The following is a 20639-nucleotide window of genomic DNA, read 5'->3' on the forward strand; positions in this document are numbered from 1 at the left end:
GATTATTTAGTCTTTTTCCCCCAAAATATCAGCAAATTGACTGAACACACATTTTGCAATGAACATACAAAACACCAAAGGATAGACGACAAAAATTGTAAATTCAGGCTTTGGCTTTTAGTGTTTTGTTTTTGCATTTGAGAAATGACAAATCCAGCAGACTATCTGTTTTTAAGTGTGTAATATTTTGCCCCATTTTTATTATGCCATCAGTGAGACCTCATGAGAAAATTCTATAATGTAGCAATTTCTTTCATTTAAGGTTTGCAGATTATTTTGCCTGGTGGTCATATTTAGAATTTGATACACATATAGTGTTGTGTGCAGCCTTCATCTTTAATTAACAATTGTGTCTTGAGGATTGATTGTGAAAATGTAGGAGTGGAGAAACGCACAGAAGAGCTGGTTTGTTAACACTTTAAATTATATATGGAGGAAGTAGAAAGCAGGGAACATATAGAACAAAATCAGTGAGGGGGGAAAAATTTCAGTTGTGGTCTTTCTCCAGAACTTCAGTTATTGCATAATTCTGTGTTATGACAGAGAGTTGGTCTAAAAGCAATCTGTATCTCATTTGTGTTCTGTATGTCAGTCAGTACTCCTACTTACAGTGAGTGCTGAATACTGGCTGAATGCTTGCTGGATTTCAAACCTGGAAACGAAAAATTCAGCATCTCTTCTTCTGTCCTCCCTTCATTAGTACTGTACACTGTTATTATGTCACTGTCTGTCATTGTGTCCTTAAACTAGCTCCGCTGTCACTCCCTATGTCGATAATGTGCTATGTGGCAGCTGTTATAAAAAGCTCAAATGTCCTTTTAGTCTCTCTCTCTCTCTCTCTCTCTCTCTCTCTCTCTCTCTCTCTCTCTCTCTCTCGTTCTGCCTAAGTGTATAAGTGTACTGGAGGTGGGATGCTGAACTCAGGTACCGGCTGCTGTGCTGAATAACTTATAATCTGCAATGCAAATCCATGCCTCAGTTTGATGTTCTAGCTCCACTCGCTCTGCAGAGAAATGACATGTCAAAAATAACTAATGACACATCTCAATATAGGACCAAGCAGTGGAGTGGCAGAATCGACAAGGACAGGACACTCACCCGCAATGTACCCGGAATTATGATGACTATGGAAAACTGAGAGAGCTTCCTGTTCCCATCAGCTCTTCTCTCCTGCATCGTTGTGCTCTCATAGCTCATCTCATGAGTGACAGGATGTGGTGGACATTTTTTTTTTCCTGTGTCCCGTGATCCTAACTGAGCAACATTTAATACCTCTTGTTTAGGTTTGATGAGCTATTTTTAATATGATTTCCTGTCGACCTCATCAGATTATTTGCTCAAATGTCTTGACACAATTCTTAGATTTGATCTCGATTAGGGCTGAGTCCTTTTCTCTGATACATCAGTAACTAATTATCAGCAGTGATTGAGAAGGTGCAGTTGAAATACAGTCGCAGGTGTAGTAAAAGTCAGCAAGGTAGTCTGCCATCCTTTTCCACAAAAATATCAGCAGATATTAAACATACATTGTATAATGAACATACGAACGATAAAAGAAGAGACAACAAAACTCTATATTTAGTGTATTGTTTTTGGAAAAAAAAAAAAAAAGAGAAAGCATTGGAACATGTTTGGTATTCAGAGAAAACAGCATGAATCCAGCAGAGCATTACAGACTCTAAGCATTTGAGAAATTACAAATGCAGCAATATATCTGTTTTTAAGTGTGTAACACTTTTCCCTATTCTTATTACGCTATCAGTGAGACCTCAATTCTATAACTTTAATTGTCTAGTATTTGATCCATGTTAGATCTCAGTTTTCTAATATCACTGTCATTTACAACATTTGGCAGACGCTCTTATCCAGAGCGACTTACAATTGATCTCACTTGATACAACTGAGGGTTAAGGGCCTCGCCCAGCAGTGGCAGTTTGGTGGCTTTCTGATCAGTAATCCAACACCTTAACCACTAAGCTACAACATTCATGGAATGAAATTCCAACTCACGTACACAGTCATACATGATACGGCATGGTATTTAAGGTATTTATGTTTGGGTTATAAAAGTAAAGTTAACATAATTTCAAGAAATAGCCAAAGAGTTGAAAAAATGGACTTTACAAGTAAAGTAAAATAAAATAAAATGGAATTAGCTATAGGGAACAGAGGAAAAATAAATAGACAAAATATAAAAAATACAACATATGAATACAATGCAATGATATGAATATGTATATGGTGATATGAAGGTCTTAAAGCCTGTGACCAACAAGTTCCTATTTTCTACAAGAAAAGTAGAATACATGTTCTCATTTAAAAGGAAGCAGTCTGATTTTTAAAAAGAAAAAAAAGAAAAAGCAATAACCACGGCTCACGTGAGCATACTGTTAAGCAGTGTTTTAAAGGTAAGTGCTACTTTTATAACTTGTACCCACCTTACACAAGAATATGAATGTGACCTTTACCGTGCTGCAGTGACATATCTGAAAATAACACGATTACATACATTATATTCATATGGGACCTGACCACAAACACATTACAGGTTTTCTTTAATAAAAGGTAGCCATTTGTTGAACCATGAGCAGAATAAAGAGGTGCACAATGCAGCCAGAGACACACTGCTAATCTCCACACTTCCTTAGTATCAGTTATTAATGAGACCTCTGAGTCTCTCCAAGAGCAGCCAAAGAGCTGAAGCCCAACTGATCATGCCACTGTAATTTATGAACAGGAAGCATTAAAGATTCATGACTATCTTTTCTCTGGGATGTCAGCAAGTGTCAGGAGGCACTATACATCAGCTGGAGAAGGAGGGCATAGCAGAGCGGAAATGAATGTCTGAAGCTTGTAGTCCTGAGACAGGAGCAGAAGCGCATGCTGATCTGTCCTTGAAGATGTGGGAGGGGAGGAGATGCGAGAGGGTTCATTACTCAATAACTCTGGTGAGGTTGTCCATGCCTCCAATAAAGAGAGTTAGAGAGAGAGAGAGAGAGAGAGAGAGAGATGCGTTTTAAAGTTCCATTGCTCTTGCTCTTGCTTGCTTCTCTAACAGATATGTTTCATCTCCGCTATAGAAAACGTCACTCTCTTCCTTGCACCTTTTATCCAGCTGATGAAAATAACATAAACTCCCATTATTGGGAGACATATTGCTTAATTTTCCAAGGACGCGAGGATGAAATAGCAGCCAAGGTGAATTGCATTCCAGGATTGATGCTGCGCCGTTCGAGAATGTCGTTTAGCTCAGGCCAAATAAGGGACACGGAATGCCTCTCAGCCAATCACAGAACACTACTGTGATTTGTATAGATGCAATAACCAAGTCGAGTAAAACAAGGAGGAACCCATTCTGCAGTGTACCACTCAACAGCCCCCGGGGCTTCTTATGTGGCATTTAAAATGTGCACACTACTCTTAAGGGTAGCCCAGTAGAAGGGCAGGGGCTAGTTTGTTCTAGCCGGATGCATTGTGTCTTGTTTCCATGTCATTTTAGGCATTGGACCTGCCCTCCGTGCCTCCTCCGCTGAGCAGCACTAGGGTGACAACGTGTTGGGGTGACAGCATGGGGCGCTGTAAACAAATTGCTTCACTTCTCCCCCTCCTTCAGCTCTCTGCTCTCTGTCATCCTGACAGCCGCTGGGCTCTGGCAGCCTGGCATGCTGCTGCAGCCAGGCGCAGTCTCACAGCAAGGACAAAAGCCACCCAGCTACCAATGCAAATGAAAGCTCAGCTCCAGAGATGCTGTTGTTTTCCCTCTCTGCTCTCAAATAATGTTATTTTTTTCAGTGACAATAAATGGGCTGTCATAGTTTTTCTTTTCTTTTTCTTTTTTCGCCTCCTCAGCATGGATGTCGGGTCTGCTGCTTTCGAGAGCAGCAGGGGTATGAGTACGCAAGAGCGAGAGAGACATACTGAAAGAGAAGAGCCCTAAAATCCCGAGGATATTTATAAAGCTCTTTTTTTAGATAGGGAAGATGAAACAATAAAGCAGAACAGAAATGAACAGTAAAGCCGCGGCTAGTTTTTCCTGACATGCTACTTTAGTTTCACACTCTGTTTGTACCAGCAAATTACTGTTTGTACCAGCAACTTACTCAGCTGACTTTCTATCCTGTTTTCTCCTGACTGCACCCTGACACTTCTCCGCTGTTTGGTATAATAAGTGCCAGTGCACGCTGCGAGCTGCGTGAGGTTTGTTCTGACTTGCTACATAAAAGTGCGCTCGGGAAACACCTGCCAAAAACAGATGTGTGTGCATGCATAGACGTGATGATCAGGGATATCATAACTTTGAATTTTTGGATCATTGTATGTTTACTGAAAGCATGTACTCTGCTTATGCTTCATGGTTTCTGTTGCTTGTTGTGTAATTATAACAGTGCTGTGCCATGTTGCTACTCTGACATCAAAACTAATGATTCTCTCAGATAAGAGCTTTGTAGCTTGTACTTTGACTGTGCTGCAGATTGTATAACAATAATATTTAATATTTTTCTCAAAATTAACAGAGACTAAGAAGGCTAAATGAGCCACTTGCCAGCTTTCCCCTATCATACAACAACTACCAACCAGGGAGAGTGAATGCTAACACATGCATCATTTGAGAAATGTGAACCCAGCCAACTGCACTTTTTCACACTGCTGCATCACAGAGCAGTTACATTTTTTTCTGTGTGTAGAATGGTGATGATTTATCAAGTAGTTCTTGTGTGTATATTTAATCCTGACCACACATAAGCAGTAACGTCAGGAGGTAGAAAAGTGTAATTGGAGGTAAGCTGATTATGAGGAACACCAGTCCTACTTATGTTCAGTCATGTCAGTGTAATTGACTGGGTAATTGCCAACTTTGGTGCTTAAAATCAGGTTCAGATGGATGAAATGTAAATTAATATAATAGAAAAGACACATCTAAACACTGATGAGAACGATGCCTTACTTGAAGATTTGGCACACAGAAAATCTTTTGTGCAGGGAAAGTGTTTTTAAGGACTGCAGGAACACAGTTACACAGTGAGAGCTATACAGGACACAGTGCAATTTTAGTTGATCTCTGCCAGCAACTTGCCCCACTTTCAAGGAGGCCAACTTGAGCACACTTAAGTCCAACCAAGTTTTTCAGCCATGGGAACATTTCAACATGAAAGTAGAGACCGGTCTGTCATTTCCCAACCAACCATGAGCTGAATTATTGCACACGTCTTACATGTATTGATATCAATTATGCAGAACGCTGCATTTTCAAGTACATCAGTCGATATAGACAATAATGACCATTCCAGATTTTCCAAATGTAATTAGGCTTTAATCGAATGCACATACTGCCATAAAATTACCATTTTCAAATAAAGTTTTTCACCGAGTACCTCATGTACGGTGATTTAAGGTCATGAGCAGGGCAATTTCTGCATGTGTGGCCATGCATGAGCGGAACAATTTGGAATATGTAGGATTTATCAACATTCACTGCACAGAATAAGCGTGTGCACGTGTGAGAAACGGCAATTAATAGCGTGTTCTGGTGCTTCTTACACACAGAATTTGAAATGCTTTTAATAAACGAGACCCCTAAATGTTAGAGCAAAGTCAGAGCTTGCTGAATTGACAGGCACCCAATTTATTAATACTCTATATACACTTTAATCACTCACTCAAATCATTAACCACCTGTCAGGTAACTGTCATTAACCAGGCTATCAATTACTTCTAATATATACACATACGGGTGACAAATTAAAGGAGAAACCAGTGGCTCAGTTATGCTGTGGCATTTTCCTGGCGAGTTCTACTTGTCCTCTCAGAGGGAACTGTCACTGCAAATCAATACAAACTTATTCTGACTGATTCAGTCTTTATCTTATGAGGATACAGTTCTTTCCTGATGGGTGTGGTCTCTTCTAAGATGACTCCGCCCCCAGTCCAAAAAGGATGAATGGTTTAATAAACATGTTCATGTAAATGGCCATGACAGTCACTACATCTTAACCCAATTCAGCACTTGTAGAATATTTTAGACCACACTTTCTAACACCATCATCAAAAAAACAAAACCACTAAGGGAATATATATTTTTTAAAAATTTATGATTTTTTGTTCATCCCTCAAGTAATGCTCCAGGGTAGAATTGATGTCAGTACACCCAGAACACACAGAATTGTTCTGGAGGCTTGTGGTGCCCCAACATCTCACCACGACAATTTATGAATGTTTTTCTTTTACTTTGTCACCAGCCCTGTACTTAAAACTGTAGTATGTCATTCACAATGGGATTTTTTTTCTTTTAATTTGTCACCAGCTCTGTATTTAGCACTGTAGTATGTCATTCAGAATGGGAGACTTTGGACACAGGTGTTAGACAGCTCCATCATCACCATCAGCTATTTAGAGAGGAATCTTTGGGATCTTTTTTACAGTGTCCCACATTTATCAGGATTGATCATAAATAAGTAGACTTAAACTGATGTTTTCTTGTTCTTTTAAAAATCAATAGTGACATTTTATAAGATATTGAATGACAGATTATTTTGATAACGAGTTGTTCGGCTGCTTCATGACAGTCTATAGATGGTTTGATTATCTGAAGCATTGGCTAGATGTTAATGGTCCACATAGTTTTTTTCCCCTCATTTACAGAACATTTTATGGAAAATATACAAACCTTGAACAAAATGGATAAAGTGATTTAAAAATTTGCTAAAGTAACCTTTATATTAATGTAAATTTGAATCATCAGACTTGTTGGCTGAATTGTTGTGTATGTTTCTCAAATCGATTGACCCTTCTGGAAAAGCTTTGAAGGAAAGCATTTAGGTTCAGAAACAAAGCAATCACACACTTACATATATGATGACAGTGTGTTCTAATCTCTTATCACTTAACTCTCAAACCATTTCTCATGACCAGGGAGCAATCAGGATTTCCTTTAGTCTTGCTAAAACTGCTGTGTTTCTTTATAAACTCATAGAGGGGCGCAATGTGTTTTTTGGCTCTTGGTAGGATACATCATCGGTTACCTCCATTTTTGTATTAGTGTATAAAGCTATTTGTATTCTCTGATCTGACATCATGACTCTTGCATCACTGTTGATCTTTTTTCTGCTGTAGGATGTTGGCAGTTATTATATGGGCATATGTTTGAGTGACTGAGCTGCCTGGGGCAGAACAAACTCACATGGGTCACTGCCTCCGCGCTAATGCATTCGCTTTCAGCGTGGCATTGATGGCGTGAGTGACAAATATAATTTGCACTGATGGCCTGAAGGATTCTAATTGCATGAAATGACAACGACACAGGAAACGAGAGACCAACAGGCGAGGAAGAGAAGAGAGCATCAAGCCGCTGACAGGAGAGAAGCTGATTACCTGAGTTATTGAATTTCGATGCAAATAAATGACATTAGCCATGTACAGTTGTGCATTCCTTCAAAAATGCACTCCCACACATACTCAGGACTGTATTCCCTGTATACTAGGCAGCTTTCATTCACTGTGCTAAGCAAAGCCTTTTTATATAGTTCTTGGTTTTGTGCTCAGTAACAGAGCATTCTGCCAAGAGGATATGAAATGAGCTCTGTGACATTTGAACTATTAGCATATTAGAGCAACAGGCCTCTTCAGACGACAGTGTTCTTCCTCCACACACACTTCTCCATTGTTCAGCAGATTTTGCTCTCTTCTCTCCTTTATTTGCCCGGTCCGTTCCATAGTTTCCCGCTTGGTGCACTGGGAAAGCTTAAACAAACGTTCAGTCCATTAGGAAGCTGACAGAACAATGGACCTTCACAGCACATCATTAGCTTTGTTTGAGTTTCCGTGAATGGGAGGAACCTTTTAATTTCACGTCCACTCAAACCGAGTGCGACTGGTGAAATAGGCAGACATGCTTTAATGACCACTTTTAATGACCCAGATGAGCTCATTGATCGGGAAAAAAAAAAAATTAAATAAGTGCTACGCTGTACTCTGGCTATGGTTCTCTGACAACCGCAGCAGATTCTGGATTGTTATAATGGGTTTCTTTGAAAAAAGGAAGGGATATACAGCGGCTAATTAAATGGCCTCAGTGTAAAGCAGATTTTAAAAGGACGAATAGGGTGAGTGTTGTTAATGTCACAACAGTTCATAGATCTTCAGTAGATACTACACTCCTCCAGTCTCTGATGGTTCGGTTAGTTTTCGTGTGGGCATGAATTTTCTTTGTGTATGTCATGTTAATGGTCGAGCTACAAATTAGCATATATTTTGTATAGTGTAAAGAAACAAAGACAATATTACAACCCTGAGCTTGAAAGCAATATACAACACTTCATATGAAAGCAGATTATATCTTTAACTTTCTTTTTGCTCCACTTTGGTGTGCAGGAGATTCTGGGTGTCGGAAAGATGATGCCATACAGGTCGAAGAGATCCCTGCTGGTGCCGCCCATGTTTGTGCCTGAGAACCAGCGTGCACCATTTCCAAGGTCCATTGGAAAGGTAAGATACATGTTTACAGGATGAATCACAAGTAGTGGACTCTATATAATGCTTCAATGTAGAGTGTACATTGAAATTTTGTGATTTTGTTAAAACAGTTGTAAAAGAATTTATAACACAGCACTGCTGAATTCTCAAATCTGATTGGTCTGAAGGTATTGACTCATTTTCAGGACGCTCTGACACTAGTGCTGGCTCTGATGATACTCTTAAAATGCAGTGAAAATATCTACAAATAGATATAGTGGTGTTTTCTTTAGGAGGTTTATGATGTCACTGCTTACAGTCTGCAATGGGGAATGTTCCACAACATTAAACTGAACTAAAAATTGCATTTTTAATCCAATTTTGGTTCATTAGGTTGTGGGTAAATGGCAGGGGTACAAAAGAAATAAACCACTCCACTACATGTGTTTTAGGCACATAATTATTTTTAGGGTGGAAGCTTTAAAAAAAAATAATAAAAAATTAATGTAAGGCCACATTACAGAAACCCATCCTGGATTAGTTTCCTATAACTGCACACCCTATCATGTTTTAGTCCTTACTTAATCAATCAAACATTCAAAAGTCTTTTCAAGATATTATGGATCATTACGTTTGCTATGTACAGATCTTTCCTGTCTTCATCTATCCTGCGCTTTAAAATGGTCTATACGTGTTTTCTAATGGACCTGAAAATAATCCAAGTTTAATAGTAGAGTAGGCGGCTCTAATGACACTTAGATATTTCAAACCTCAGGCCTCAATGAGTCTCATCAAACTAGAGCTGGTCACCTCTGAAGAACAAAAAAAAAAAAAGACAGAGAGGAGAAAGAAATAGGCCTCATTTGATTCCCATTGAGTATTTCTGCAATTTTGCAGCTGCCCTTGTTGCCCATTGTCATAACTATTAAGGAGAATGAGGGGAGAAAGAAATGAGAACCAATCTGAAAGCTTCAGAATGAATGTTTCTTGCAGGAATGCCGTCTAAAAATAGGGCTGTGCTTTACCCATGAACCATTTATTGCTTTAGACATTCTGCTGCAGGTCTTTAGTCATTAATGAGGCCATTTCTTGAAATGATCAGCTGTCGTCATTAGCTTCCTCAAAGGGTTTCTGGGTCCAGGGTTTGGGGGACGACCTGTTTTTCCTTCAGATGCGGTGAGGTCTTAAAGTCTGAGACCACACTGAAAAACTGAGATTTAAAATAGGAAATTTACAGTTTTTGAATTTAAGAAAGTAGTTAGTTATATAATATTCAAGATTGTTCACTATTTCTAGGTTGATATTTGAATATAAGCAAATGTGTGATCATTGATCATTTTAACTGCTTTGTACAAGGATCAGATTTTCAGATTTAATCTCTTCTATTGATTCACATGTTCAGACGACACGCTGATGGAATTGATCTAAAATGGATCATAAGGTTTAGCACAAACTTCTGGAGTCTGTTTCAGCTCAAGTAAGCAGTGTCATTAAAGCTAATAGTGGACATAGCTAATATGTCATGTACATATAAATATTGCACTTCTTCACTCAAGTCATTGTCAGTTGTAATGAAACCCACTGTATTAAATTAGAAAAGAATAGAAAATAGAAATATTTTTAATAGTGCACTTGGGCTTTTGGACCCCACTGTAAGTCTCTACATACATGTTTGTGTTTGATATAAAGAATATGTTAGTGTGTGTGTGTGTGTGTGTGTGCACTCGCTGTGTGACAAGATTTTCCCACTCATGTGTTCCCTTTTTAGGTCCAAAAGGGTAGGAAAGAGAAAAAAAGCAATAAAAAGCACACATATGATAATGGTACACTGAAGAGAAAAGGTTCTGCGGTCTTTCTGCCAGATTGAGTGTGTGTGTGTGTGTGTGTGTGTGTGTGTGTGTTTGTGTGTGTGTGTGTGTGTGTGAGCCTCGGGTGGTGTGAGCCTCTTTTGAGGGTACATAGAGAGTGCACTTGGAGTGTATTCAATAAGGCCTTCTCTATAGCAGCCTACAAGAATTGTGCTGCAGAGAAGCTTGCATAAGATTGATCTTAAGATCCTAACCATTACATAATACCTGCTGGTATTATGATACCCTTTAAAAAGTAATAATATAATATTATAATAGAAAAACAATATAGAAGAAAGCATCCTGTTTTGTTGTAGTAGTTTATAGGTGTGTGTATGGTGTGTATGCTAGTGCTCAAGGCAAAGTAGGCAACCTCACAGCCCTTCCCTTTGTAAAGTGTGCTATCTGCCTGTCAGATGAGAGAGGGTCGAAGGTGCTGGTTTCTTTTTTTTACCTTCTGAAGCAATTTTCCAGACAGAGCCCATGGCAGGGACAAGACCTGTCGTGTGCTGTCATAAACCAGCAGGAGGCCTCCTAACCAAACCTCTCTTAAAAACTTCTTCTTCCTTTGCATGGTGCCTGCAAAAGATAAAAGTAGCTTAAAAAATTCACTGGAGTACAATATCGCAAAAACGGTGAATAAGAATAAATAATTTTCTGGCTGGTTAATGGGTACACTGTATTTTATTACATTCATTTATCTTGATCAATGGTGTCAAGATACACTGTCAAGATAAACACACACACACACACACACACACACACACATATACACACACACACACACACACACACACACATACACACACACCTAGGGAGACTTTAGATAAAATCAGATAAGCTGGAGGAAAGGCACACGGACATATGAATGAAGATGAATATGAATTAATAATTAATTTATTTGTAACTTGTTCGTAAGAGTATTGACACAAGAAATTTGATATTCATAATTACAGAAAATGTAATTCTGTAATTTTGTAAAAAATAAATAAATAAATAAATAATTTAAAAAAAAAACCCTTTCATATCCTACTCCTGTTGCTGAGTGTGTGTAAATGTATATATATAAATCTCAATTTTAGCAACTTCAAATCATATATAATTTGCATTTCCACTTTCATATATACGGATTTAACTGTCATCTGTCATTTGCAGCATTTCACAGGTGCAATTTTGCTGAGCGACTTATAGAAGTACTTTGGAGACTGTCAAAAACACATCATCATGTTAGCTTACTAGGACAGGGACTAAGCATACCATCAAGAAAGTTATTTTATATTGTGGGTATTCATTAAAAATATAGGAAAGATTAAGAAATCCAGCCAACACAAACCCCATAAATTAAGGAATAAAACTAGGCATTCGGTTATGACAAAAGAAATGGCACCATATATATGGAGAATGAGCTGTTCTGTCTCCACCTAGCCATAAGCTGTAAACAAATGCCTCAGCTAATGGAAGAGTATGATGGAAGGGATGTATAAATCCAGGGATGAGGATGAAAGCTGGATTATAAATCGGTTCTATTTTCCACGCATCTCTCTCAACGCTGTAACACTTCCGGCATGTCGGCCGAGCCGCTTGAAACTATTTTAAAGCAGCAGCTTCTCTGTGTTAGGTGTTTGGTGTGCATGATCACCTGAGTAGAAAGTAGATCTTTTTTAAAGAGCCTCATTGAATTCACATCTATTTCACCTTTTGTGTAATTTGTCTCTAGGTGTTTTTAACCTTTTCAGGTTAAAATATACATATATGTGTGTGTGTGTGTGTGTGTGTATGTGAGAGAGAGAGAGAGAGAGAGAGAGAGAGAGAGAGATTTACAGAAAAAAATACAGAACAGGTGAATTAGATGTGAATTAAATGAAGTGAAAAGAAAATGAAAATGGAGGAAGCAAAGCATTTGTGATCATGAGGAATCTGATGTTTTCTATCTATCTATCTATCTATCTATCTATCTATCTATCTATCTATCTATCTATCTATCTATCTATCTATCTATCTATCTATCTATCTATCTATCTTTACACATGCATACATACATATTTGTTTGGTGTGGCCAAAATTTTTTTAGGCAAATTAGTGATTGAAACCTCAGCAATAACAGTATAGCCAGGATGAATGAATCCAAGAATCCAAGCACTGTGCACACTTATGTTACATTCATATTAATGAAAGTTGCCTTATTTTGTTCCACAAGCTTCATATCCGAACACCTGCTCCTGCCAGCATGAAAGTAAAAACTCTCTGCTCTTGGAGTATTTGAACATTTCTAGCACCAGCTGTTCATAAAAACCTCTGCTTGACTTTTTTTTTTTTATATTACTCAAGTTCAAATCACAAGTCTCTAAATTGCCGGTAGTGTGTGATTGCGTGAGTGAATGAGTGTGTGTGTGTGTGCCTTGCGATGGGTTGGCACTCCGTCCAGGGTGTATCCTGCCTTGATGCCCGATGATGCCTGAGATAGGCACAGGCTCCCCGTGACCCAAGGATAGATCAGATAAGCGGTACAGACAATGAAATGAAAAAAAAAAAAAAGTTCAAATCACCAGTGTTTTAAATAAATAAATAAACTCTTTTGTGTGCCAAACACCTTTAGGTCCTGAGTAGGAGATGCTCAGCATGAATGTGACAGAACTGACTCTCTTTAACCCTCTTTAACCTTCAACTTTCTATTACTCTCTCATCCCTCTCTTTCCATTTGCCTCTCTTTCTCTACCTCTTCCGCCCTCACCTGATGTCTTCTCAGTGACCCTGCATCAGGCAGCAGGCTAATGTGGGCTATTTTATCCGGCCCTGCAGCTATGAGAAAAAAGAATGGATTTTCTGTGCGAATAAATCTCGCTTGTGTACTGTGCAATTATCACAAGCCACCCTTTCAGATTTACTGATTTCAGCTTTTGTCTCATTGATATGGAACAGCAGAGGAAATGTTATATCTAAAAATAATCGACACTGATGAACCTGCTGGGCTCCTCTGCTGTAGGAAGTGTGTGTTTCATTTATTCCACACTGATTTTCTCAGTCTGGGGAAGCTTTCTTTTACTTTTCAGTGGGTTTGTCTTGTCGACAGCCTGGTTATGTGTGAGGGCGTCAGGGAAAACCTTTTACATTGTCACATTGTGATTTTTTCTGTATTATATCTATTTAAAACCTTCTGATATGTTCATCCTTTACATGTATTTCGGGTTGGTTGTAAGAGAAAAGGCAGAACATTTAAACATTTCATTTCAGTTCATTCCACTGAAAGACGCACAGTCTATCTCTACATTTATAACCTTGGGGAAAAACAACAATACAAATAAATAAGTAGAGAAGGCACTAATCCAAAACAAATGGTGCAATTATTATACAGAAATCATATCAGCTTTTGAATCATGTAAATGGCAAAAATCGACTTGGAAAAGAACTGGAACTGGAAATGTTGACAAATTAAAGGACTTTTTTTTACTTTTATTAGGGAGGATTTTTCATCTATCCATCAACCCATCCATCGACCCATCCATCGATCCATCCATCGATCCATCCATCCGTCCGTCCATCCTTCCATCCGTTCATCCTTCCATCCGTTCATAAATTCATCCATCCATCCATCCATCCGAACCCACCAACCCATCCATCCATCCATCCATCCATCACTTATCACACACACATTCACACACACACATACACAATTTGGTGACAGGACTCAAACCCCCAACCCCAGAGGTGTGAAGCAAACATGCCATCTCTAATGATCTTTCAGGTCATCTCTAATTATAAGATTATAATAAGTAATGAGTCATCAGTAGATTAGCAAATTCATCCACATCCATCTCTGTTTCATCACTTAAGGTGGTGTTTGACAAATCGGCACCTTTTGACTTTAAAGCTTTGCCTGCTGTCTTCTCTACAAAGCTTGTATGCACTCTTCTCTGTTTTGATGATGATGTTATGACAGCCTAGGAGCATTACAGATATATTGACAGCCGGTATCTGATTACAAGCTTAAGTGATTCTGTTGTGCTTCTCTGTGTGACTATCCATAAACCTGATCACATTGTGAATTTGAAACTGCCTCCTCACACACCATGCGCCCTGCAGGCAGACAGCCAAAGCAAGGTTACAAAATAAATACAAACTTTTCCATATCATTTTGCTAAAATATTTTATGTGTTCTTAAAGCAGAGATGTCAACGTATATTACTGGTATGAAAACCTTTTTTTTCTTTTTGGCTCTTTTCCAAAATTCACAGAAAAAGGATTTTTCCAGACTGCATCACATACAGTTTACTGTGCTATTAGAGAACCATCTGAAAGAAACCTCTAAACGCCTCTAAAGTATTTTTTTAATAACCTTTGGGAATTCTTGCCAGCTGTCCATCAAATAATGTTAAGGAATAGTAAACAGAAAGAAGTAATAGGTGGATGTAACTCTTTCATTTGTTACTACTAACCAATTGCTGTTCAGTTACGTAGGCAGAACATTTAACGGTCTGTTCATTCTTTATGGAAAAACAACAATATTACAAATAAATAAGTAGAGAAGGCACTAATCCCCAAAAAATAATGCAATTATTATAGAGAAATCATATCAACGTTTGAATCATGCAGAAAATGGCCTTGTAAAAATGGTCTTGGAGCTGGAAATGTTGACAAATTAAGGGACTTTTTTTCCTTTTATTATGGAGGATTTTCCATCCATCCATCCATCCATCCATCCATCCATCTATCCATCCATGCATCCGTCCATGCATCCATCCATGCATCCGTCCATGCATCCATATGTTCATCCACCCATCCATGCATCCATCCGTCCATCCATCTATCCATACGTTCATCCACCCATCCATGCATCCATCCGTCCATCCATCCTTTCATTCGTTACTCCTAGCCAATTGTTCACTTACATACGCAGAACATTTGACGGTTTGTTCATTCATCCATTTATCCTCATCAAGGTAAAATAAGAAAGTAAATAAGTAAGTAAAATTGATTTTCTATAGCACCTTTCTAGAACAGATGTCACAAAGTGCTTCACAGTACGTGAATACTGCATGAATACAATACATCAAACAATACAAGAGAATATTTAAACAAAAGCAAGTCTAAACAAATGGACCTTTAGCTGCAGTTCCAGAGTTTAGGAGCTATAACCTCATACATACAGCACAGATGTTGTAAAGAATGGTAAAGAGGCGGAGGTCCATGAATGATTAGTCAGTTCAGGGCAAGGGTGATAGAGAAAAGTAAAAGAGGTAGAAAGATGAAATTAAACAGTCTCAGAAAAAAAGTCACTTGCTTGATGAGAACCATCTGAAATAAACTTCTAAAAGCCTTTAGCGTTAAATAGGATGCCAGTCCAAAGTCCCATGCACACACTGGGGGCAGATTAGTGTGTCTTGTGGCCATGTTCTTGGAAGATGGGAGAAAACTGGAGAATTGGGAAAAGTTAACACCAACACAACCCTGATTGAACCCGGGAGCTATGAATCTCCACCCTCCAACTGGCCACTTTGGTGCCCATTTTCATAAAGAGTGACTTTCCTAAGCTTGAATACAGTGTTTACTCTTTTGCTTTTCTCTATCACTCTTGCCCTTGCTTTACTAATCTTTCCTAAACTTTCAGCTCCTTACCATTCCTAAGAATGGAGTTTCATTGTATGATGTAAAATCTTTCCTGTACATAAGACAATAAACTCTTTTCTAACACTAATTTTCACCCTACCTCTTTACCTCACACCGGAACACTGTAGATGTGCTTAGCTCATCTACAGACTACATCTATGTATGCATGGTGTGTATAGAATTAATCTCGCAGTGTCTCTCTGCCTAGGGCCTCTCTAAACGCTTGTGTTAATTATGCTCAAACGGACACAAAGGCAGCCCTTCCTACCTCTCTGTTCTTCGATGCCTTGATCTTGACTGTTCTCCCGAGGACGAGACATGAGGTATGGGGCGAATCGAGTTATTGCAGCATTTTCCATGGTGAAGCTCCCCCAATGGATCATGCTAATGTGAAATTCATGCTGATAAGAAGAGCTTTAAGGGAGGGGAAAGCAATAAAGGGCAGATTTGCCATGATTTCATGCTTGCCGTTATATGACTCTTTGGAATTAGAAGAGATTTAACATGGGGCCATGCTCATGTGTCACGATGCACTTTTGCAAATGGAGTGGCTATTCACCTCCTGAGGTTCCTCATTGCTGTCCTGTAGCGCAGTCTGTCTCTCTGATCTTGTGGTTAATTATAGAAGTCACTCTTGCACTTGATTTTTTTCCCCTCCCTCTCTCTCTCTCTCTCTCTCTGCAATGCTCTCAGCAGGGATATTTAATATTTTATTTTTTTCCTGATACACATTTACATAAGGTGACCTGGAGAAGAGTTTCTTAGTGTGTCCACCCTTTCTACCGAGTTGAGTCTGCTGTAAATCCATAACCCAAGTATATTCCAACTATCAGTACTCATTTTTGTCAAAAAAGGGGGTTCTGTTAAGTGTTACTGATTTTTTATTTAATTCTCTGCAATCAGGGTCAGAATCTGAATCATTTCAGTTTCCTCTCAACATTTTAAACTGATTTCCAATTTGCTTAACCAATCAGCTAGACTAATTCCCCAATTGTTCTAAACTACTGAAGAGTGGATGAGTGTGTCTGTGTGCGTGTGTGTGTGTGTCAGTGTCATCAGCACTGCAGAAGACAAGGCCAGTGCTCTTTCGCCTCTGCTGTCCTAATAACCATACACCATCTGTGGATAATCAGAATCAACCAGCCTTTACTGTTGATTGCCATTAAACTTCCAGCTTTGACCTCCTCAGGACAAATATGTGTGTGTGTGTGTGTGTGTGTATAAGTGTTTGCACAGAGTAATAATAAAGTACTTGTAGTGAAATACTGGCACTTTAAAGTCTCTTTTCACAGTAGATAAGATGTTCATAATGCATGAGTTACAATCTTCAATTGAAGCACACCTAAGGATCCAAAATAAGTTAATTTTTTTTATTCTAGTTCACATTTATTCAGATTTACAAATATGGGAAAATTAAACAAAGCTTGTCCACTGACTTTGCTGTTCTTCTGCCTTTATAACTTTTTCCTAATTATTCTTTTATCATGATTAGTCAGTCCCTCCAGGATTTCACAATTTTGCGATCACAGAAATGAACGCAAAATTAAGCAAAGCCCAGAATATTCAGAAGGAGCTTGCATTTTTTCAGAATTACTGCATTTAGCCAAAGCCCTTTTAGTAGCGCTATCTTAGGAAGTAAATACTTTTCTGTCTTCGCTGGTAGGAAGTTTAAAAGAGAATCCTGTGCTTGCAATTTTGTTTTCTGAAAATAAATAAATAAATAAAATAATCCAGGAGGATATTGTTTTCTTTTTCAGAAGCATATTGGACCAATGAGTCTATTTTCCGCTCCTCTAACATTTTTTCGAAAATGCTATTTTCTAAAAATTATTACTCCATAAATAAGAAATCCTTTTTGAAAGATCATGTTGATGGCCATGGATCATTTGTATACTGAGAAACCCCTGATTTAGGGCTCCATATACAGTTCTGTGCAAAAATCGTAGCCACCCTGATAATATTTCATATTTTTTTCATTTTGTTAATGTTTATTCTATGACTTCAGAATTATTGAGTCGGTGCAAAAAACATTTCCGAGCATTCCTTTACCAACAAAAATAAAGTGTTACAGAACACTGCTTGTATGTCAGAAAGAAAAGTAACATATTACTTACTTAATGGACCACTTTCCAGATGAAATGAAACATAATGAAGACTGTCAAGGATTACCTGTAAAAACAGGTGCAAATGTGACAGTCAGTCTCCAGAAAAAAACTGTGGCAGATTCTACAGGATGCTTAAAAAAAAACTTAGAAGCCAATCTCCTAATAAAAACCGCACAAATTTTACCTAAGGCTACTGATGCATGAACGGTTGTCACACCAAATATTAACCTTTTTTTTTTAAGTTTATTAATGTTGCAGTATCTTTGTAAGTGCAGAAATGTTTAATTTCAATATTTTTGAAGGCTTTTTGCTTCAGCATTTTGTGTGCCTAATGCTACATTCACACACCTATTCATTTTCAATGAGAGCTTGTGACTTCTGGTCGTATGAGTAACAGCAAACGTTGCTGACTAGATATTTGCGTGTCCAGTGATGTGACAAAGATTAGAAAAGTTTAACTTTATAAAAGTGTGGAGCCACTTGGTAAAACTACCAATGGGAGAGAGGGCATGTAATCTGTGACACACACTGCTTCTCCTTCTCATCTCATCTCATATGATATGATACATACATACACACTGGAGCATTTTGACCAAATATTTCCTCAGAATGTTTCATTTTAACTGCAAGAAAACTAATTTGTTGTCATGTGGAATGCCATTTACGCCACCCTCTGATAAACGTTATTACCAACGCACCCAGGAGTAGCAACACCTACTGGTGACTTCATAATACAACCAGCAATTTGCAGCCTAGCTTAAGACTTTTGCACAGTACTTGTAGACCTGCTATTATCAACCCTCTAGTGCGCTTGGATCACAAGTGGTCAGTGCTAAGTACAGTATCATTTATTTAATCGAACCACATAGAGAGTAGGGCAGAGAAACATGTAACCAAAAAAATGTCTTTTGAATAAGAATATTGAACTATTAAAAAGTGAGTATTTGTATGTGACAGATATTATCCTACTTGGAAGTTCAGCTGTTACAGGTTTGATACAGACTAGCGCTATTACAGATTTGATATTTATTACTATGTTTGAACCATTAAAAAAAAAAAAAACTATAAGACTATAACTTAAGCCTACATGATTTTCATCCACTTTGCTTTCTTTTCATTAAGAGCACCTTTCACTTCATGTGATTGATGAATAAAGTGTGAGCTAAAGCTCCACAAAATGCCACCCAGACTGCCGCTTACAGTACCTATAAAGCTTTTTATTGACAAATCCACTGTCTAGTGGTTTCATTAGAAAATGTCAGATGACAACTAAGTATGCACTTTGTGTGAGTTTTGATATTAAGCGAGTAGCTTTGAGGCTGTTTTCTGTCTTGAAAAACAAAACCTCTTTTCTAGTTACAATCAGTAACGACGCATTTAAATCGTATTAAGCTGAACATGTATGATCCTTTGAGCTTAAATGCATAAAAATACAAGATTTAAAGACTTAAAGTCTTAAATATGTGAATAAATAATAAAAAGACTGCAACTATTTAGACCAGATATCTGTAGGAGGACAGATGCAAAAGGAAACAAAGATTAATGGTAGAGATGGCACTTGCACCAGAGCCAAGTATCTTATTGAAAGACCAGACTATAATTTTGCGAGCTTTCTTCGGAACATCATTACATAATAGAGAACAGGAATTACTCAAGCAATATAATGACTTATAAGAGTGTTATTGATTTATTAATGCACAGTGATTTCCAGCCGTACATCGTTCGAGCCAGAGTGAACAGAAGGACTACAATATAAATAAGAGCAAAATGAGGCAAATTGAACTCAAATACATGCCTCGTTAAGCTTAAAAACTTAATAAACATGTAACAATTAGCAAGCCAGCTCAAACTGTCTGAGCCCCTGACATAGCAGGATACAAACTACATGGCAAGCAAGCTAGCTAGCTACACTAACATTAACTATTAGGTTTTCCTCAGTTTGCCTCTTACTCTTGAGGCTGAGAAAGCGAGGAACTTCTCTTACAAGGTTTTGTTTGGAATATAGAATTGCAGTTTTCTCAAAAAAAACGTCTATCTTCTTTCTTTGGTGTTTTTCAAATGCCGAAATGTGTCAAAACATTTGTGTGTTCAATTTATAAATGTCCAGTTTCTGTGAGTTTGTGCTGACTATAGTCTCCTGGTTTTGACTGCTTGTGTAGTCTATCTGATGTGTTTCTGTGTTCTGAGATGCTTTTCTTTTCAGCATGGTTATAAAGAGTGATTCGATGAGTTACCATAGCCTGCCTGTCAGCTCGATTCATCTCTGACCTCTTTCTTTAACAAGGAGCGTGTGGAACTGGATCTCTGTGTGTGTGTACCATCCTTTGTAAACTCTAGAGCCTGCTGTGTATGAAAATCACAGAATATTATCAGTTTCTGAAATGCTGAAAAAAAAAACAGTTACGTACCAACAATCATGCCACAGTCACAAAGATCAACTTTGCTGTGAACATTAACTAAAGCTTTTCTCCTGTATCTACATAGCTTTATAAAGTTAGTTAGTTTGTGTGTGTTGGGGGGGTTGGGGGTTTCTCCTATCCCTCTGACTAAGGTATTGTGTACAGCATCAGTGTTTGCAGCTCCTCCTTGCTGTCATTCCCCAACAGTGACAGCAGCTTCTTCTCTTTTATGTTCT

General features: G+C 38.2%; 1 protein-coding gene across 1 annotated transcript in view; it reads left to right on the forward strand.

The window, feature by feature from the left end:
* Window positions 1–20639, forward strand: part of cdh13 (cadherin 13, H-cadherin (heart)) — a 344517-nt gene that overhangs the window by 131407 nt on the left and 192471 nt on the right. The window contains exon 4 of the mRNA XM_058388412.1: window positions 8368–8481. Within this exon, the coding sequence (XP_058244395.1) occupies window positions 8368–8481 (114 nt within the window). The remainder of the gene's footprint in view (window positions 1–8367; window positions 8482–20639) is intronic.

The sequence above is a fragment of the Hemibagrus wyckioides genome, linkage group LG04 (genome assembly GCF_019097595.1).
Source record: "Hemibagrus wyckioides isolate EC202008001 linkage group LG04, SWU_Hwy_1.0, whole genome shotgun sequence".
In the NCBI taxonomy this organism is placed as follows: Eukaryota; Metazoa; Chordata; class Actinopteri; order Siluriformes; family Bagridae; genus Hemibagrus; species Hemibagrus wyckioides.